A 15564-nucleotide genomic window follows, 5' to 3' on the forward strand; every position below is an offset into this window, starting at 1 on the left:
CTTTAGCACAATTTCAGTCTTCAGCTTTTGATAATGAAGTAGAGGAGGAAAGGAAGTATTGAAAAAATGAAGTTCAGAGTATAGGATGAAGTCAACTTTAGTGAACAAACTCCGATTTTTAGTTTTGGACTTTGTGCGAAATTTAGTATCAATGCCATAGAATCTGTGTAGGTTGGTGGAGATAACAGATCTTAGGTTTTTAAAATTTCTTCCATATATATTTGATCATCTTTTATGTGCAAAGAGCCCTGCGGTTATAAATCTGAATGTATGTTTAGCTCCTGACTACGGGCCTAATTAGAAATAAGTGGGCATGGATAAATAGATGGTGATAAAGAGTATATGACAGAATGTTAACAGTTGTAGAATCTAGATGGTGGGTATGTGGATGTTTGCTGTAAAATTCTTCCATCTTTTTTGTATGTTTGAAAATTGTAGTAATAAAAAGGGGTAGAAAGTGGATGCCGTATTTTGGTGATCACCTTAATTTTCCTTATTTTGTTTTAGCTTTATTATTTTTGTTTCAAACTAGCTGTTACACTTTACTGAATTTGTTGCAGATGCCAGAGTGGCACAGTTCGAACAAACTGCTTGGATTGTCTGGATAGAACAAATAGTGTGCAGGCATTCCTTGGCTTAGAGGTAAATAATAATAATAATAATAATAATAATAATAATAGTAATAATAATAAGTTGTAATGTATGTATGTGACTTGCATCAAATGCCTCATTCAGTGCTTTTGTAATACTTATGTTTCTCATTAGTTACTGTTCATAAAATGAAATTATGCTTCATTAAAGGCATTTTTTTACTTCTCGTATGTTTTTAACCTCCCCCCCCCAATTCCTTTTCATTTAAATATTTCCTTTACCTGTTCCAAACACTCTCTTCAGGTAGCTGATGTTTCCCTGTATCGTTCCTTAGCTTTCTGTTGAAAAACTGCTATGTACACTCTTCCGACAATCGCTTCTTTTGCCTTTTGGAATGGAAAAAAATTATATATATATTGCTTATTGTCTGCTTTAGTACAATTTAAAAATTGTATACACACACACACACATAATTTATATCGGCCTTTATTCTTCATGTAATTTCTTCAGAATTGGTGAGGATCTGTTTTCATATTCTGTGGGATTAGATTTTTGACCGTCGGTAACCCGATGCAGTTTCTACAGTGTTTTCAAATCAGTAGCTGCAAACAGGATGGATGGTTATTAGTGGGAGTGAGAGTGCATGAGATTCAGCTTCTCTAACGAAGTCTTTGTTTAAAAGTGTTTTTCTTTGCCATCTATCCATAAGTTCAGTCTAATATAGACATAGTCTCCCTGTATGACAAAGCAGCAATGCTGAGCTTTCTAGGTCTTTCCTGTTATGCAGGAGCGGGGGTCATTAGGCTGTGGTGGGTCTTCATTTCGTGTCACAGGAACTTAGTATAGTTCTCAAATACTATAAAAACAGGAGTAGGAAACAACACGTTCTTATTTCCTCCGGTGAATGATCTTAAATTTGGCCAGGACATTGGCTCATTAGCTACTCTGCAGCTGGGGTTCTTTCTGTCTCAAAAATGAAAGGGTAGTGTGTAGAATTCTCTGCTACAGAAGTGTAGCTACAGTTCTGTTCATGTAGCTAAATAGGTTCTACCGTTTTGCCTCTTTAAAATTCTGTCATTGAGACTTATGATTATAATTTATGTAGAAAATATGACAGAGACAAGAAAAGTGAAAGCAGACAGTTGGTCACTTGACATTAATCGCATGGCTTGGGTTTGTTTTGAGTTGTGTTTTTAAGTGGCTGAATACGTTTCTTTAGATTCTGAGAGTGAACTTATGGAAATGTTTGAAAGTCTTTACTCGAAGTATAACAAGTGTTAGTTCTCAGAATCTGACTTAACCAGCTATCCACTGTTGGTAGTTAGGTGTGAGAGAGCTCCCTCATATGTAGCAATTGGTTGACTGTTTACAAAATTGACTGCTAAAGTAGGCAAAGCCGAACTAGGGCGAAGACTAGTTTTGCCAAATTCCTTGAAAAGAGGGAGCTATAAATGATAAAATAAGTCCTAGGGGCTAATTTTGGTTTATTCTTCATGCTAGCCAAGAGCACCTCTGGTGCAAATCTCCAGGTAATCAAACGAACCTAGTTTAGTGTTTTTTATATTATTTTAGTTTTTGATCCCTCTCTAAATATGGATAATCATAATACTTGCAGATAAAACACAAATGGCAAGGAATTAAGTAAAAATGCAAGGCATAGAATATGACTGGCTTCCAAATAAGACAAATAGACTGGGTAAGGACTATACCTTGCTCTGACTGCCAAATTGCAAAGCCAAAGTTCATTCAGAGTAAAAACCAGTGACTCTTCCAGAGACATTTATTGTTATCCATGAAGGAATTGGGGCAGCCTGAAGACCTTGCATTCTTGCAATATACATTGTATATTGTAATATTGTAATATACATTGTACATACAATGTATATTGTATTTGTATTGTACAATGTATATTGTAATGTATATTGTAATATACATTACCAATATAGATTTTATACATGAAAGACTGCCATGACTTTATTCAGAAACAGGACTAATTTATTTGTTTTTGTGACAGTTCAAGAGCAACTCTACTTTTCTCATAATCTCTTGATTTTAATTACCCACATGTGTAGAACCCAATCAAAAAATTAAATTAATTCCCTCTATATTTAAATAACCTAGCCAGATTTTTTTTTTCCTGTGCTTTATTGCATGCTGTTGAATAAAAGTGAACAATCAGTCCATCTCTCACACTTCTGTACATTGTGACAGCCTCCTTTTCAAAGTAAGATAAGTACAAGAATAAAAACTCAATAATCAAGTCCTAAAGGTACTGGGCTCATAATAAGTGTGGCATTTTACAGAGATATTTTACAGAGGCATTTACAGAGACATTTTAATGAGGTTAATTTCATCATTTAACCAGAAGGAAGTTGTTAATTACTACAAGGGAATATTAAGACACTTTTAAGATTCAGTGACAAACTGAAATGGTGGGACAGAACACAGTTAGTCTCGTAAATTGGTAGGTTTTCAAAATCCAGTCCCACATGGCCCTATAAAATGCAAACTTTGGTTTGAGCCTTGTCGTTCTTGAAAAGTCTCATCACAGTTAATGTATTAATATACTTACAGAAGTTTCTCTTTTGCTGTTTTAGATGCTAGCTAAACAATTGGAAGCTCTTGGCTTAGCCGAAAAGCCTCAGCTGGTGACTCGCTTTCTGGAAGTTTTCCGGTCAATGTGGTCCGTGAATGGTGATTCGATCAGTAAGATATATGCGGGCACTGGAGCCCTCGAAGGAAAGGCGAAGGTAGAGCTAGGTTTCTCCTGACATGACGAGAGAGCCTCATTTTCCTTTCAATGACACTTTTAAATGGTCTCTTTTTAAATTAACAGTTGGGCTTTTATAGGTATCTGCTTCCAGTTCTGTTTTATTATCCTTCCGTGTCCTCTTTAATACTTCCTTCTGTAGCGGATACTAATGATTGGGTAGAAGAGAGTAATGTCCCTCAGCTTGGGGGGTCTTACGTATGACATAGTCATTTGGTGATAATCCGTTAGGCCTACATATGTATTGCTTACATTTTGTTTCATGATTTCTCAGAACTTACGTATCTGTGTCGCTTTTTATGTTGTTTGTTTTGATTATAACATTTTTAAAAGTCCTAGTCCTCCCAATAAGGGGTCCTCTGTCATTTGGCTTTGTGTTCCCAGCACTTGATATAGTGCCTACCATTTAATAGGATTGTGACAAATACTGGTGGGATGAATAAATCAGTGGACGATTTATGCCACACTTACTATGAGCCCAGTACCTTTAGGGCTTGATTATTGAGTTTTTATTCTTGTACTTATCTTACCTTGAAAAGGAGGCTGTCACAATGTACAGAAGTGTGAGAGATGGACTTCCTCATAATTCTGTGCCTCCTCATTGCTTTTTAATATCTGGCATTATCAATAGACTGCTTCCTTACTCTAGTGTTTGGCACTTATTAAGAGACTTTGGAAACGCACTCGAGATACTTTTCATTATTTTATATACTTAAATAGTAACTTTTTAAGGCTCCTGTTTTCAGTTGGATTTTATTAACATTTTAAATCTCTACAATTCTTCAGATTACCTCAGGAATAGAAAATAAGGGCATTTGCCATTTTTATAATTCTGCCACCCCTACAGTACAGCAGCTGAAATTCTTTGAAGACCACTCATCATCTCTAAGTCTTTTTCTCTAAACCTTCCTCCTCTTCTGCGTCTCCTAAAATGCCATGTCTGTCTCTGTTCAGTTATTGGCCTTACCTGTCACAAATGATTTTGTTGACATTGACAAATAATTACTTCTTAAATGGTCCCTCTTTTTGAAAACCTGAAATTGTTAAACCTCCTTTAGTACTCCTTTAAAAAAGAGAATATAATTCTTACTGTTAAAACTCGATTCTCTACAAGAGCTGCTTAAAATATTCTTTAATGCTCTTCCTTTTTGTTTCTGCAGCAGCCAAGACAGTATGTATACAGAGGTTATGTATATTTTCAGTGGTCTTGTGTCTCTAACTAATAGATGCGAATTCTCATGTATTAAATATACTAGTCTGAACTGAACTAAAATCTAACATCTGAACTGCTCTTTCTTTTCCTTTCTCTGGGTTCCTTTTGGTTAATTGCCTGATAATGTGAATGGTGAGTGTCTTTTCAAATACTGTCATTTGTATATGTCATCACATGGAAGAAAATAACATTTTAATTTTCAAATTACCGTCACTTCTATAAGGGATGAAAATTACATATTGCAAATGAAAGGGTTTTTTTTAAAGGCCAGAGTTTGGTGTTTTGTTTTGTTTTTTCAACAGTCATCCAAATCTGTAAGATCAAAAGAAATCTTCGTGGTAACTAACACGCCTGAGTAAACTATATGTTCATTAAAAGTTACGATCAGGAAATGCAGGCTTCCGGTTATGGGAATACGTCACAGGAATGAAAGGCACAGCATAGGGAATATAGTCAATGGTATTGTAGTAGTGTTGCATGGTGACAGATGGTTAGCTACACTGGTGGTGAGCACAGCTCAATTTATAGAGTTATCTAATCACTGTGGTGTGCGACACAAACTGACGTAACGTTGTGTGTCAGCGATACTAAAAAAGAAGTTATAATCAACTCACTGGAGGAATTGGCCTAAGTTTATTATTTTTATGGTTTGTATTTACATCGGCAATAAAATGAGCTAAGATATACGAACTGTAGTTCACATTTAGTATTTATTTTTGAACTATAATTATAAATTTCTTTTTAGGCCAACCCTTCATTCTTAGGTTCAGTTTTAGTTTTAACTACTAGTATAAGTTATTGAGGAGCGATTCCAGTCTTATTTTTCTACACGTTATTTTTCTACTGTCGAAGTACTTGGAAGTTTTTCTAAGAGCATGTAAGTGGACCGCATCCTCCTTGATCTCCCCTGCGGCCCCCCACCCCCCGTCCCAACCTTAGTGCTATAGGTTACAATGTAGGAAGTAATTTCCTTGTTTTAAATAAGTACATGTCACTTCATTTCCTTTCTAGTAAGCAACGTTAGACATTTACTGCTCTTGATGTCATTAGTGAATGCGTTTGTGGTACTGAGCTTTTTCCACGTTTTTGTGCAGGACTGTTATCCAGAAGGAAAAGAAACAAAGGCATCTTGAGCCATTTTTGATATGATGATTTGATACTCAAAGTAGAATGATTAGGTCCTTTTTATTGCAGTAAGGTCAGATAAAACTGATTTAAACTTTCAAAATGCCTACTGAATAAAATCAACAATATTTGGAACAAAAATCCATGCTCTTTTCTTCCCCAACAGGCTGGAAAGTTAAAAGATGGTGCTCGTTCTGTTACTAGAACGATTCAGAATAACTTCTTTGACAGCTCCAAGCAAGAGGCCATAGATGTTTTACTACTGGGAAATACTCTAAATAGTGACTTAGCTGACAAAGCTCGAGCACTTTTAACTACCGGAAGTTTGCGCGGTATGCGTACTTTGTATTTTGATTACTTTATGTTATTTATATCCCTTCTAATAGTCCAAGGAGTAACTGTAAATTTATTTACATAAACATTTTTTAGATCAAGTTGATTAAAACAGTTTGTGGAGGAATTTCCATCGATCTAATTTTTAAAAATTGCATTCTCTAAAGGAAGTTCATCTCTTTGGAAATGTTTTTACATTCAGTGGTATTACTAAGCTGTAAAATGAGGCCCATGCAAGGCAGGATTTCATAGAATATTCAGCTAGTGCTTTGAATAGAGCATTCACTACCTAGTTATGTAGACAACAGTTGCTTTATTCAGAAAAAGAGTGCCTATATTAGTGATTTTGCTAATTTCCAACCCCAAATTTCTATAACTTGGTCTTCCCTTACCTTGCTGTTGTTTGAATGAGCATTAAATCATATTAGATAATAATTTAAAATATTGATTATTTTTAGACACTATTTAATATGAGACATAAATATATGGCTTTCAAGGTGGCTTTTTAACTTTCACTGAGTCTTTTATTAAAATCCAAAGAAGTTGAGCTCCTGTCAGTGTGTGTGTATTTAGCATCATCATGGGAAAAACTCAACAGGCACTGTAGAACTTAATGAATTGACTTCCTTAATTCCGTATTTTTTCTGTCTTCACTTTTTTTTTTAGCACTCTGAACATTTTTACTTCTTCTGTTATCCCCAGCCAAACCTTGCAGTTTCCCTGTGCGTGTTAAGAGAAATTGTTCCTCATCAAATAATGTATTCTTGGATAATTACTTGGTCAACTAGGTTATCATGGATTCTTTCAGAATTGTGCATGGTGCTGTGGGTAGTTGGGTACAGTTGGCTCCTTGGGGATCTATTAGTAGGCCCCGGGGACTGAGGCCTACTAGCGCTCTAAAAAAACAAAGTCTGATCTTAGCTACTATTAACTTCAGGCTTTCTTCCTGGCTCCCAGCACCAGAGACTTGGCTGATTTGCATCTTGCCACTTCCTTCCACCTATGCCTTCTTTGATATGGAGGCATTGCTAAGCAACAGTTGAAAGTAAGCAACTGAAGGAAAGAAAAGGAGAAGCGAGGAGCTTAAGAATTCCCAAACCTGATTATCAGTTTTTTTAGTTGCCTGCACATGTTACTGTGTGTCAAAAGCGCCTAAAAAAAAGTACAGTCAGTTCTGCTCTAATGCTTGTTCTGAGAATGGGAATTTGTTCCACTGTGGACGCTCTGTTAGGGAACATTTTGAGCATAATGCCAGTTCTGCATTCCTTTATGCATGGTCTCACCCGGCAGAACTGAGACGGGTAGAAATACACAAAACACGCACACACATGTGCATACACTTCAAACCTTTCTCTGCTTCCATTCACCAGATGTGTTATGAGACATACCCATGCACACCTGGTGTTACAAATTTCCATCCCAATTCCAGAAGACCCTTCTTCCATCATTCACAACTACAGTTGACCCTGGAACAACACGGGGGCAGGGACACTCACCCCCCACAGTCAAAAATCCATGTATAGCTTCTGATTCCTCAAAAACTTACCTACCAATAACCTGTAGACCAGAAGCCTTACATAAACAGTTGATTAACACATAATTTGTATGTTATGTGTATTATGTACTGTAATCTTACAGTCAAGTAAAGTGTTAAGGAAGAGAAAATATGTTTGGAGTACTGTATTTACCAAAAAGGAATTCACGTATAAGTGGGCCTGTGCAGTTCAAACCCGTGTGTTCAAAGGGTCGGCTTGCTTGTCAGCTGCCATTCTCCTCATGCCCACTTCTACCAGCAAACTTCAGGTCTTTTTCATGATGAAGTGCCGTATTTAAGGAGTATTCAGACACCTCAAGCCATTTAACATGTGAAACCGTACTACTGTTTTTACTAGGGTCCCATCTGTTTTGGAGTGTCACTGCTAAAATTTGGGAGTGTTGTCCCCTAATCCCATTTTCCCCATAAGCTCTGTGGCTATGGGAATCTGTACTGTTTTGCACTGCATGGTGATTTTTGTGGAATGTGTATGTTTTGTTACAACTGAACTGATTGTACTTAATTGGCCGAGTCCCAGAAAGAATACTAGAAGATGTATATTAGGGTCCTCGTGTTCAATACCCTCTAACCCCTTGGGTTTCTAGATTCATATTCTCTCTCACACGTATGTGCGTGCACACACACACACACACACACACACAGGAGCAGCTTGAAAAACAGGCCAAGGACCTCCTGATTGTGACACTCTGGACATCACTGAGTCACTGTAGGATTTTTCATAGATGCAGAGGGTTTGCGTCAGGTATTGTCACTTATGTTTAATCTTTGGTGTCTTATAGCCCTCAGAAAAAATAATCAAATTGATGTAAAAGAAAAAAATGAGGCCATCTTAGGATGTATTGTCATAACACTCTAGATTTTAATTGTAACTTGTTGTTTTACTAATGATTCTTTGTTTTCTTCTTGATGCATCCATAGTTTCTGAACAGACATTACAGTCAGGTACAGTATAGAAAACCAATCTGTAAATAAAAGCAAATTTTTCTTTATTTTTCTGAAGTTGATATTGTAAATCGACCAAGCCGTATAAATGGAAACTTAATCTTATTTTGCCCTCAGTTTCTAATAGGATAAATTAATACCTTGTTTTAATCTGAGAAAAAAATTTTTAAGTTTGAGAAAACAAAGTACTTCGTTTAGGAGAAAATGCATAATGCTGCCTGTCTTCTTCTAGTAAATGCTTAATTCTAATTAAATATAGCTCATCCAGTTTTAATTTCACCTTTATATTTCAATGAACACACATTGTTAGTATTATACCTTGCTTTTACTAGGCTAATGGTAAAAACCCCAGTGTGACTATTTTGGATTAATTTCAGAGTACTATCTGTGATATCTATCAGCAGTGTTTCTCACACATAGTATTTGAAAAACAATGACTTATTTTTTCATACTGTAGATGAAATATATTCTGTAACTATAAGACATGCACTAAAATGTGATCTGAACTCTTTTAAAAAGCGTCAAAATTGGTAACAAAGTTAGAGTAAGTGATTAGGACCTAAAGATCGTTATTTTTCTTGCCTTTCCTATTCGTAAGAATCTTATGCCTTCATTTTCTGGACAAGGTTTATGAACTTGTCCTTAAACACGGACATGTGGCAAAAGGAGCAAAAACGGCCAAACGGCAAAATTTCTTGCCAGAAATGTATCGGAAAAAGACATCTTTTCTTCCTTTTACTGAAGATTTGGTATCTTAAGATTTGTTCTGCTTAGTTACTGTTCTGAACGTTTTGAGAAACTATTGGTTATTTTTGTGAGAAGTTTGGAAGAGGAGGGTACTTGGATGTATTTTGAGTTATGTAATGAAATCCATTTTCTGAAATGATATGGCATTTGGGAACGGACATCTGTTTGAACACGGGCTCATTTCTGCACATTGAGGTGCCAACCAGTTAAGAATAAGCTAGAAAATTGTTACAACTTTTTATTCCATTTATAAACTGATCTGACTTAATTCACACAACATGGCCGCATGTTTTCACACGATTCATTATTTGTCTTGCTGAGTATTTTAGGCTGTTAAATCACTCTAGAACTTGTATTTTGATATACAGTGGATCACAGAGGCTGTTTTCATAGTAGGAACAGTGGCAGTGATTTCACTCACAAAGACCATGTCATGGAGAAGGATGCGTTGGGTACGGCCAGCTTCCAGTTAACCAACAGACCAGAACGAATCATGTGCTTTCATTACCACCTGACACCTTATACGAGTAGTCACGTCAAGTAGGAAGAGGGCTGCAAATCTGCCTGTCTGCTCCTGGGAACAGCAGGCGTGACCTGATCACCTCAGCAGTTCCCTCAGGAGATTCACGGGTCACACTGTTTTCCTTGTGATGCCATAATCTGCCTTTTTACTCTAATTCTCTTGTGTATCTTGGTACCCTAAAACAATAAATAGTAATCAAATCGTGTATTAAAAGGTGAGAATCATTGTGATTTCCTTTTCCTCTTGCCAGTTAGTTGCCAAGTAAGTGTTTATTCGGTTTTTAGATTGAGGTCCTATTAAGGTTCTAGCCATGTTAAGTGCCGAAAATTTAATCAAAGAGAAGTGTGATTGAGAAGGAAGCTAGATGGTGGTCAAAAAGTATGCATGTAAGAGACTGAGGGTCCAAATGTATTGAGCATTCATTTAACAGTGATGCGTCGAGCACCTACTGTGTCCCAGACACTGTTCTAGTCACCGGAGATAATGTAGTGAGCAAAAGAGACCACCATTTCTGTCCTCAGGAGCTTCCGTTCTTGAGAGGGGAGACAGACAGTTACGGGATAAGTAAATAAACACAGAGTTTGTAAATGGTGACAAATGCTATAGAGAAAAATAAAACGAGGAAAGGATATGGAAGGTTAGGGACAGAATGCAAATTCTAATAAGATGGTCAGGAAAAGCCTCACTGGGATGAGGTGAGGGAAGAAGGTCTCGGGCTTTGGAAACGGTCCGTGCAGAGGCCTTGTGGGAGCAGGCTGGCATCCTAGGGAGACAGCAGGGAGTCAGCAGCTGAGCAGCGAGTGAACAGGGAAGAGGTAGCAGATGAGGGCAGAATGGCAATGTGGATTGTGTCAGGCCTTGCAGGCCATTGTTGCGGACTTCGGCCTCTGTCTGTGTGAGTTGGGAGGGATCTCATAGTGACTTCACTCTCTGACATCTCGTTATCGTCCATAATTAGTATTTTTGTCCGGGAGCCATTCCTTCTCAAACCACCTGTCAGTAGTTAGAAGCTTAAATGTAAATGTTCTTAAATCTTTTTGTTTGGAAATAAGATTTATATTTTCGCCAGCCTTCGAACTAAAGTTATACGAAAGTCAATTGCTATGTCCCTACAAATGTATAATCTCTAGTTTTGTACGTTATAAGATGATGTACCCCTTCATGGAAAAAGAACCGTTCTGCATGCTTTATGTTGCTGCAATAATTTTTACTTTGGCTATTGTATCAAGTGCCCGTTGTTTTCAAAAATTGTGTCGGTTACTTGCATCGTGCTGGACTGTGCATGTATCTTATGCTTGTTTATGCTGCTGCTGCTAATTGTACTTGCCCTGCTTCGTTTCTCAGGTATAAAAATCGATTTCTAAAAGTGGTTTCCTGCAGCTAAAACTCTGTGGTGTTTTGTTTTTGATTAGCATCTTCCAAAGTACTAAAGAGCATGTGTGAGAATTTCTACAAGTATTCAAAGCCCAAGAAAATTCGGGTATGTGTTGGAACCTGGAACGTGAATGGTGGGAAGCAGTTTCGCAGCATAGCTTTTAAGAATCAGACACTCACCGACTGGCTTCTCGACGCGCCCAAGTTAGCTGGCATCCAGGAGTTTCAAGGTTTGCTTTTTGTAACAGGGATTCACCTAGTAAATCCTGTGACTTATTAATCTATCAAACAAATGTAACACTTCATAATATGCCTTACTCTCAAAAAGAAACTTGGCTTTATAAGGATGAAGGCCAGACCTTTAAAGGTAACTACACAAGGAAGAAAAACTAGTTCTGTTTTTATTCTTTTAAACTGACACACAGCAAGCTTATTTTGTGAGTGATAATTTTTTAAACCTAGGACGTTCCATTTTTCAAATCTAGTTCTCTGTTTAACTAAACAGGTAAGAAATATTCAGGGTAGATTAAGAAAAATCTTTCAAAACTTGTTGTAACACGTGTTGGCACTTGATAATTTAGCGGTACTGATTTTTCCTTATAAAACCTTGGTCGTCATTCAGCCGCCAAGCTCTTAACAGCCCGGACCAAGCACTGAGCTGATGATGCTTTTAAGATTTTAATTAGGATTATCAATGTGGGCCGCCTTCTTTTTTTTAAAGTCACTTTGAATTCCTTTTTAAAATAATACACATCTAGCATGTATCATGAATAAAAGCGAAGTGCAGGGGTACCTGGGTGACCCAGTCAGTTAAGCATCTTGACTCTTGATTTCAGCCTGGGTCATGATCTCATGGTTTGTGAGCCCACGTCGAGCTCTGCCCGGTCAGTGCTGTCTTCTCTCTCGTTCTCAAAAATAAATAAACTTAAAAAAAGAAAGTGCATAGGAAAAAATGTGAGATGCAGATTTTCTTTTTTTAGTTATCTCTAATCAGTCACATCTTAAACCCTAAGGTTTTCCCCAGACTTTTATTGAAACGATCTTTTTCACTTACATTGAACCTACCTTGAAATTATAGTTGTTGTTGTAGTAGTGATAATATTAGAGGAGCAGCTAACACTACGGTTCTCTAAGTGCTTTACATCTATTCATTTATTTCCTATAACAGACCTACTGCACAGATACTGTTATTATTCCAATTCCACAGATGAGGAAACCGAGTCACAGTAAGGGAGGCAACCTGCCCAGGCTCACGCAGCCTGGTTGGTAATGGCAAGTCAGGATTTGAACTCAAGGCAGTTTGGCTCCAGCATCACTGGGTCACACTGCGGCTTGCCTGGGAATTTGGGCAAGTTGCTCAGGTTCTCCAAAGCCTCAGTCTCTTGTCTGCACTAAAGGGTAAAAATAATCTGTCTTCTAAAGTGCGTGGTAAGCGACTTGATGCATGTGTATAGTCCTTGCACGGAATAGCAGTCAATAAATATTTTTGTTATTTTTCTCAGTCTAATACTATTTATAGGCCCTTTCTAGCTACTTCTCCTTTCTGAGTCCTCGGCCACCCAAGTCCCCCTGGGCCACTTATCTCAAGTAGCTTCTGTTCTCTTTTCGTCCTTGTCTATTAGGAGAGAGCTAATGGCTGGAACAGAGGGGTACATCTTAACCCCTGGATCTCTTTTAATTTTCTTGGATTCCTCCACGTAGGACATAGTAAAAAGGTCAAGCCTCTAGTTTTCAAATTTGAATGTGAAAATTCCTGTGTGTTACCTTTTGATTGGAGATGATTTCTCAGTCACTCTGTGCCTTTTCTGAAGAATCCCTTTACTCCCCCTTTTATTCTCTTCAGCTTTTGCAAAGTGGCTTGCTTCTCTGATGCCCACTCCCCCTGACTTTTATTCTCTTCAGCTTTTGCAAAGTAGCTTGCTTCTCTGATGCCCATGTGCAGTTTAGCAAGAGTTCTTTCAAAACGATTTCTGAAAGGACTCAAGGATCTTCAGAAATAACAGTCTTAAAGAAGAAAACTTAGGAGGCCTGAATGGAAGCTAAATTTAAAGTAATTTTGACCCATTCGTTGGTTTTGCCTACAATTTGAAGTTGGTTAAACATAAAACACAGAAATGGACTTTATGAGGTCTGGCATTGATCTTAGTTGGACTGGGTGGGGGCGGGTGCCGTTTGACTAAAGCTATATTTTTAACAGTTTTTCTTGGATGCTTAATTGTAGATAAAAGAAGTAAGCCAACTGATATATTCGCAATTGGTTTTGAAGAAATGGTAGAGTTGAATGCTGGAAACATTGTGAATGCAAGGTAAGCCGGCAAGGTCATTTTCTAGTTGAGGGACATGGAAGGCAGATAACTAAGTAATTGTTACAAAGATAGATTGGGATAATATATGTAAAGGTGCTTTTTAAACTGAAAAATAGAATTCTCAACCTCTCTGGTCTTAGGATCTTTCTACACTCTTAAAAATGTTGAAAATCTTAAAGAATTTTTGTTCATGTGGGTTATATCTCTAGATAGTACATTAGAAATTTAAAAATGAAAATTTCAAAACATTTGATTCTTTAAGAAACAATAAACCTATTACATGTTAGCATAAATAATACATTTTTTTCCTGAACGGTAATTATTTTCCAAAACAAAAATGTCTTGAGAAGGTTGGCTTTGAGTGTAGTTTTGCACATCTTTTCATTTCTGGCTTAAAACAACTGAATTCTCACATCTACTTCTGTATTAGTCAGTTACAATGTGTTGTTTTGCTTGAAGTAGATGAAGAAAATCACATAAATAACGTAGTCGGAAATGGAAAGAATTTTATAGCCTTTTGAGATAATTTCTTCTCTGATACTACACCAAAGCTCAACAAACAGTTCCTTAAAGGTTAGTTCAGGAATCTGGACTAACCTTATGGAATCTGAAACCATAGCAATGAACTATTTGTGCTCTATTATACAAGAATTCATTGGTCTATTTTTTTATCCTTGCATGATTTTGAAACATCATGTATTGGTCATTTTGAAAATATTAGTTCACTGAGTTATGTCGATCTTCCAAATCTTGGCACATTTCATTATATCAATGCATGATATTGATTAGCCTCATTACTGATCTCATCAGCAAATTCTTCAAATGTTTGGAAGCTATTAAGTTCTCAGTAGCCGATACACATTTTCCAAAAGTTTCATTTTTGCTTGAAAAATGTAATCATTGGAAATAAATACTATTGGTTGTTTCCCTTAAAAGGCAGGTTCATTTAAAAAATGTTTGTCAGATAACCCAAGTCTGAAAAACCATAGTCTGTCATTAGTCCTTTCAAATAAAAATGGTTTTCCATGAAAAATGGTAGCAGTTCAGCTCTCTGCTCAAACAATCAAGTGCTTCTCCAAACATCACACTTCAATATGAAGCAGAATGGGCCTTGTGCATATTTCCTGTTCATCACAGATATGACTTAAGGATTGAACTTTGATCAGATTAATGACATTTAGAAAACAATTAATAACGTTTCCTGCTTCAACAGAGATATTCTTATGTGAAATGGCATTTTTTTAACTGCAAGTACATGGCGGTAAAGACTAATGAATCATCCTAGTACAGTTCGGTGCCTGGATTCATGTGAAGACGTCAGCCATTTTACTCATTGTTACTTTTGCACCATCGTGCAAATATCCATCCACATCGTGAAAAAGGCAAAAAAAGGTCTTAGTATTATAAAGATAGTTTTGACCTCATGGGTTTGGGGGAGTCCCAGAGGTGTTCCCAGACCACACTTTGAGAACTGCTGTTCTGAAGCCTTATTACAAATGCAAATTACTTAAATGGAACTTAAAGCTTAAGTGTTTTATTTTAAGAAAGTATGCTTGCTTTTAAAGTTGAACAATTGCCCATCTTTTGTGACATTTTTAAAAAGATTTTCAGAGTAAAATTATGAGCTGAAATAGTATGAGATAGTCATCAATCTTGCAAATGACATTTTTTTCCTTAGCTTTATTTTTTTTAATTTTTTTTTAAATCTTTATTTATTTTTGAGAGAGAGACAGCATGTGAGCAGGGAGGAGCAGAGAGAGAGAGAGGGAGACACAGAATCCGAAGCAGGTTCCAGGCTCTGAGCTGTCAGCACAGAGCCCGACGTGGGGCTCAAACCCACGAACTGTGAAATCACGACCCTCATGAGCCAAGGTCGGACGCTTAACCAACCGAGCCACCCAGGCGCCCCTTTCCTTAGCTTTAAGTAAATAACATTCACTCAGGGAAGTAGAAAAGAAACGCAACTGCATTCATTTTGCTGATTTGAATCTCTTTCCTGAAAATACGTATTCAGGTTTTAAAATAGAGCATACTCTTATTGTTCCTGGTACCAAATTGTTCAATTGATTCTCTGTCTAGAGTTTA

The 15564-nt window shown here is 37.0% G+C and overlaps 1 protein-coding gene and 1 long non-coding RNA gene across 12 annotated transcripts in view; one reads left to right on the plus strand and one right to left on the minus strand.

Moving 5' to 3' along the window:
• Window positions 1-15564, plus strand: part of SYNJ1 (synaptojanin 1) — a 91446-nt gene that overhangs the window by 40122 nt on the left and 35760 nt on the right. For 6 of the 11 annotated variants that reach the window (XM_078452830.2, XM_078452833.2, XM_078452834.2 and 3 more), the window contains exons 10-15: window positions 561-642; window positions 3189-3341; window positions 5866-6031; window positions 8506-8529; window positions 11212-11403; window positions 13395-13479. In XM_078452830.2, coding sequence (XP_078308956.2) covers window positions 561-642; window positions 3189-3341; window positions 5866-6031; window positions 8506-8529; window positions 11212-11403; window positions 13395-13479 — 702 coding nt within the window. The remainder of the gene's footprint in view (window positions 1-560; window positions 643-3188; window positions 3342-5865; window positions 6032-8505; window positions 8530-11211; window positions 11404-13394; window positions 13480-15564) is intronic. The other 5 variants (XM_078452837.2, XM_078452831.2, XM_078452840.2 and 2 more) reach the window with 2 other exon arrangements.
• Window positions 8425-9847, minus strand: LOC144617397 (uncharacterized). Its single transcript, XR_013557843.1, has 2 exons — window positions 9698-9847; window positions 8425-8549 (listed from the first exon to the last, which is right to left on the minus strand). It is a non-coding gene; the product is annotated as an uncharacterized LOC144617397 (long non-coding RNA).

This window comes from Panthera onca, chromosome C2, assembly GCF_046562875.1.
Source record: "Panthera onca isolate mPanOnc1 chromosome C2, mPanOnc1 haplotype 2, whole genome shotgun sequence".
Lineage (NCBI taxonomy): Eukaryota > Metazoa > Chordata > Mammalia > Carnivora > Felidae > Panthera > Panthera onca.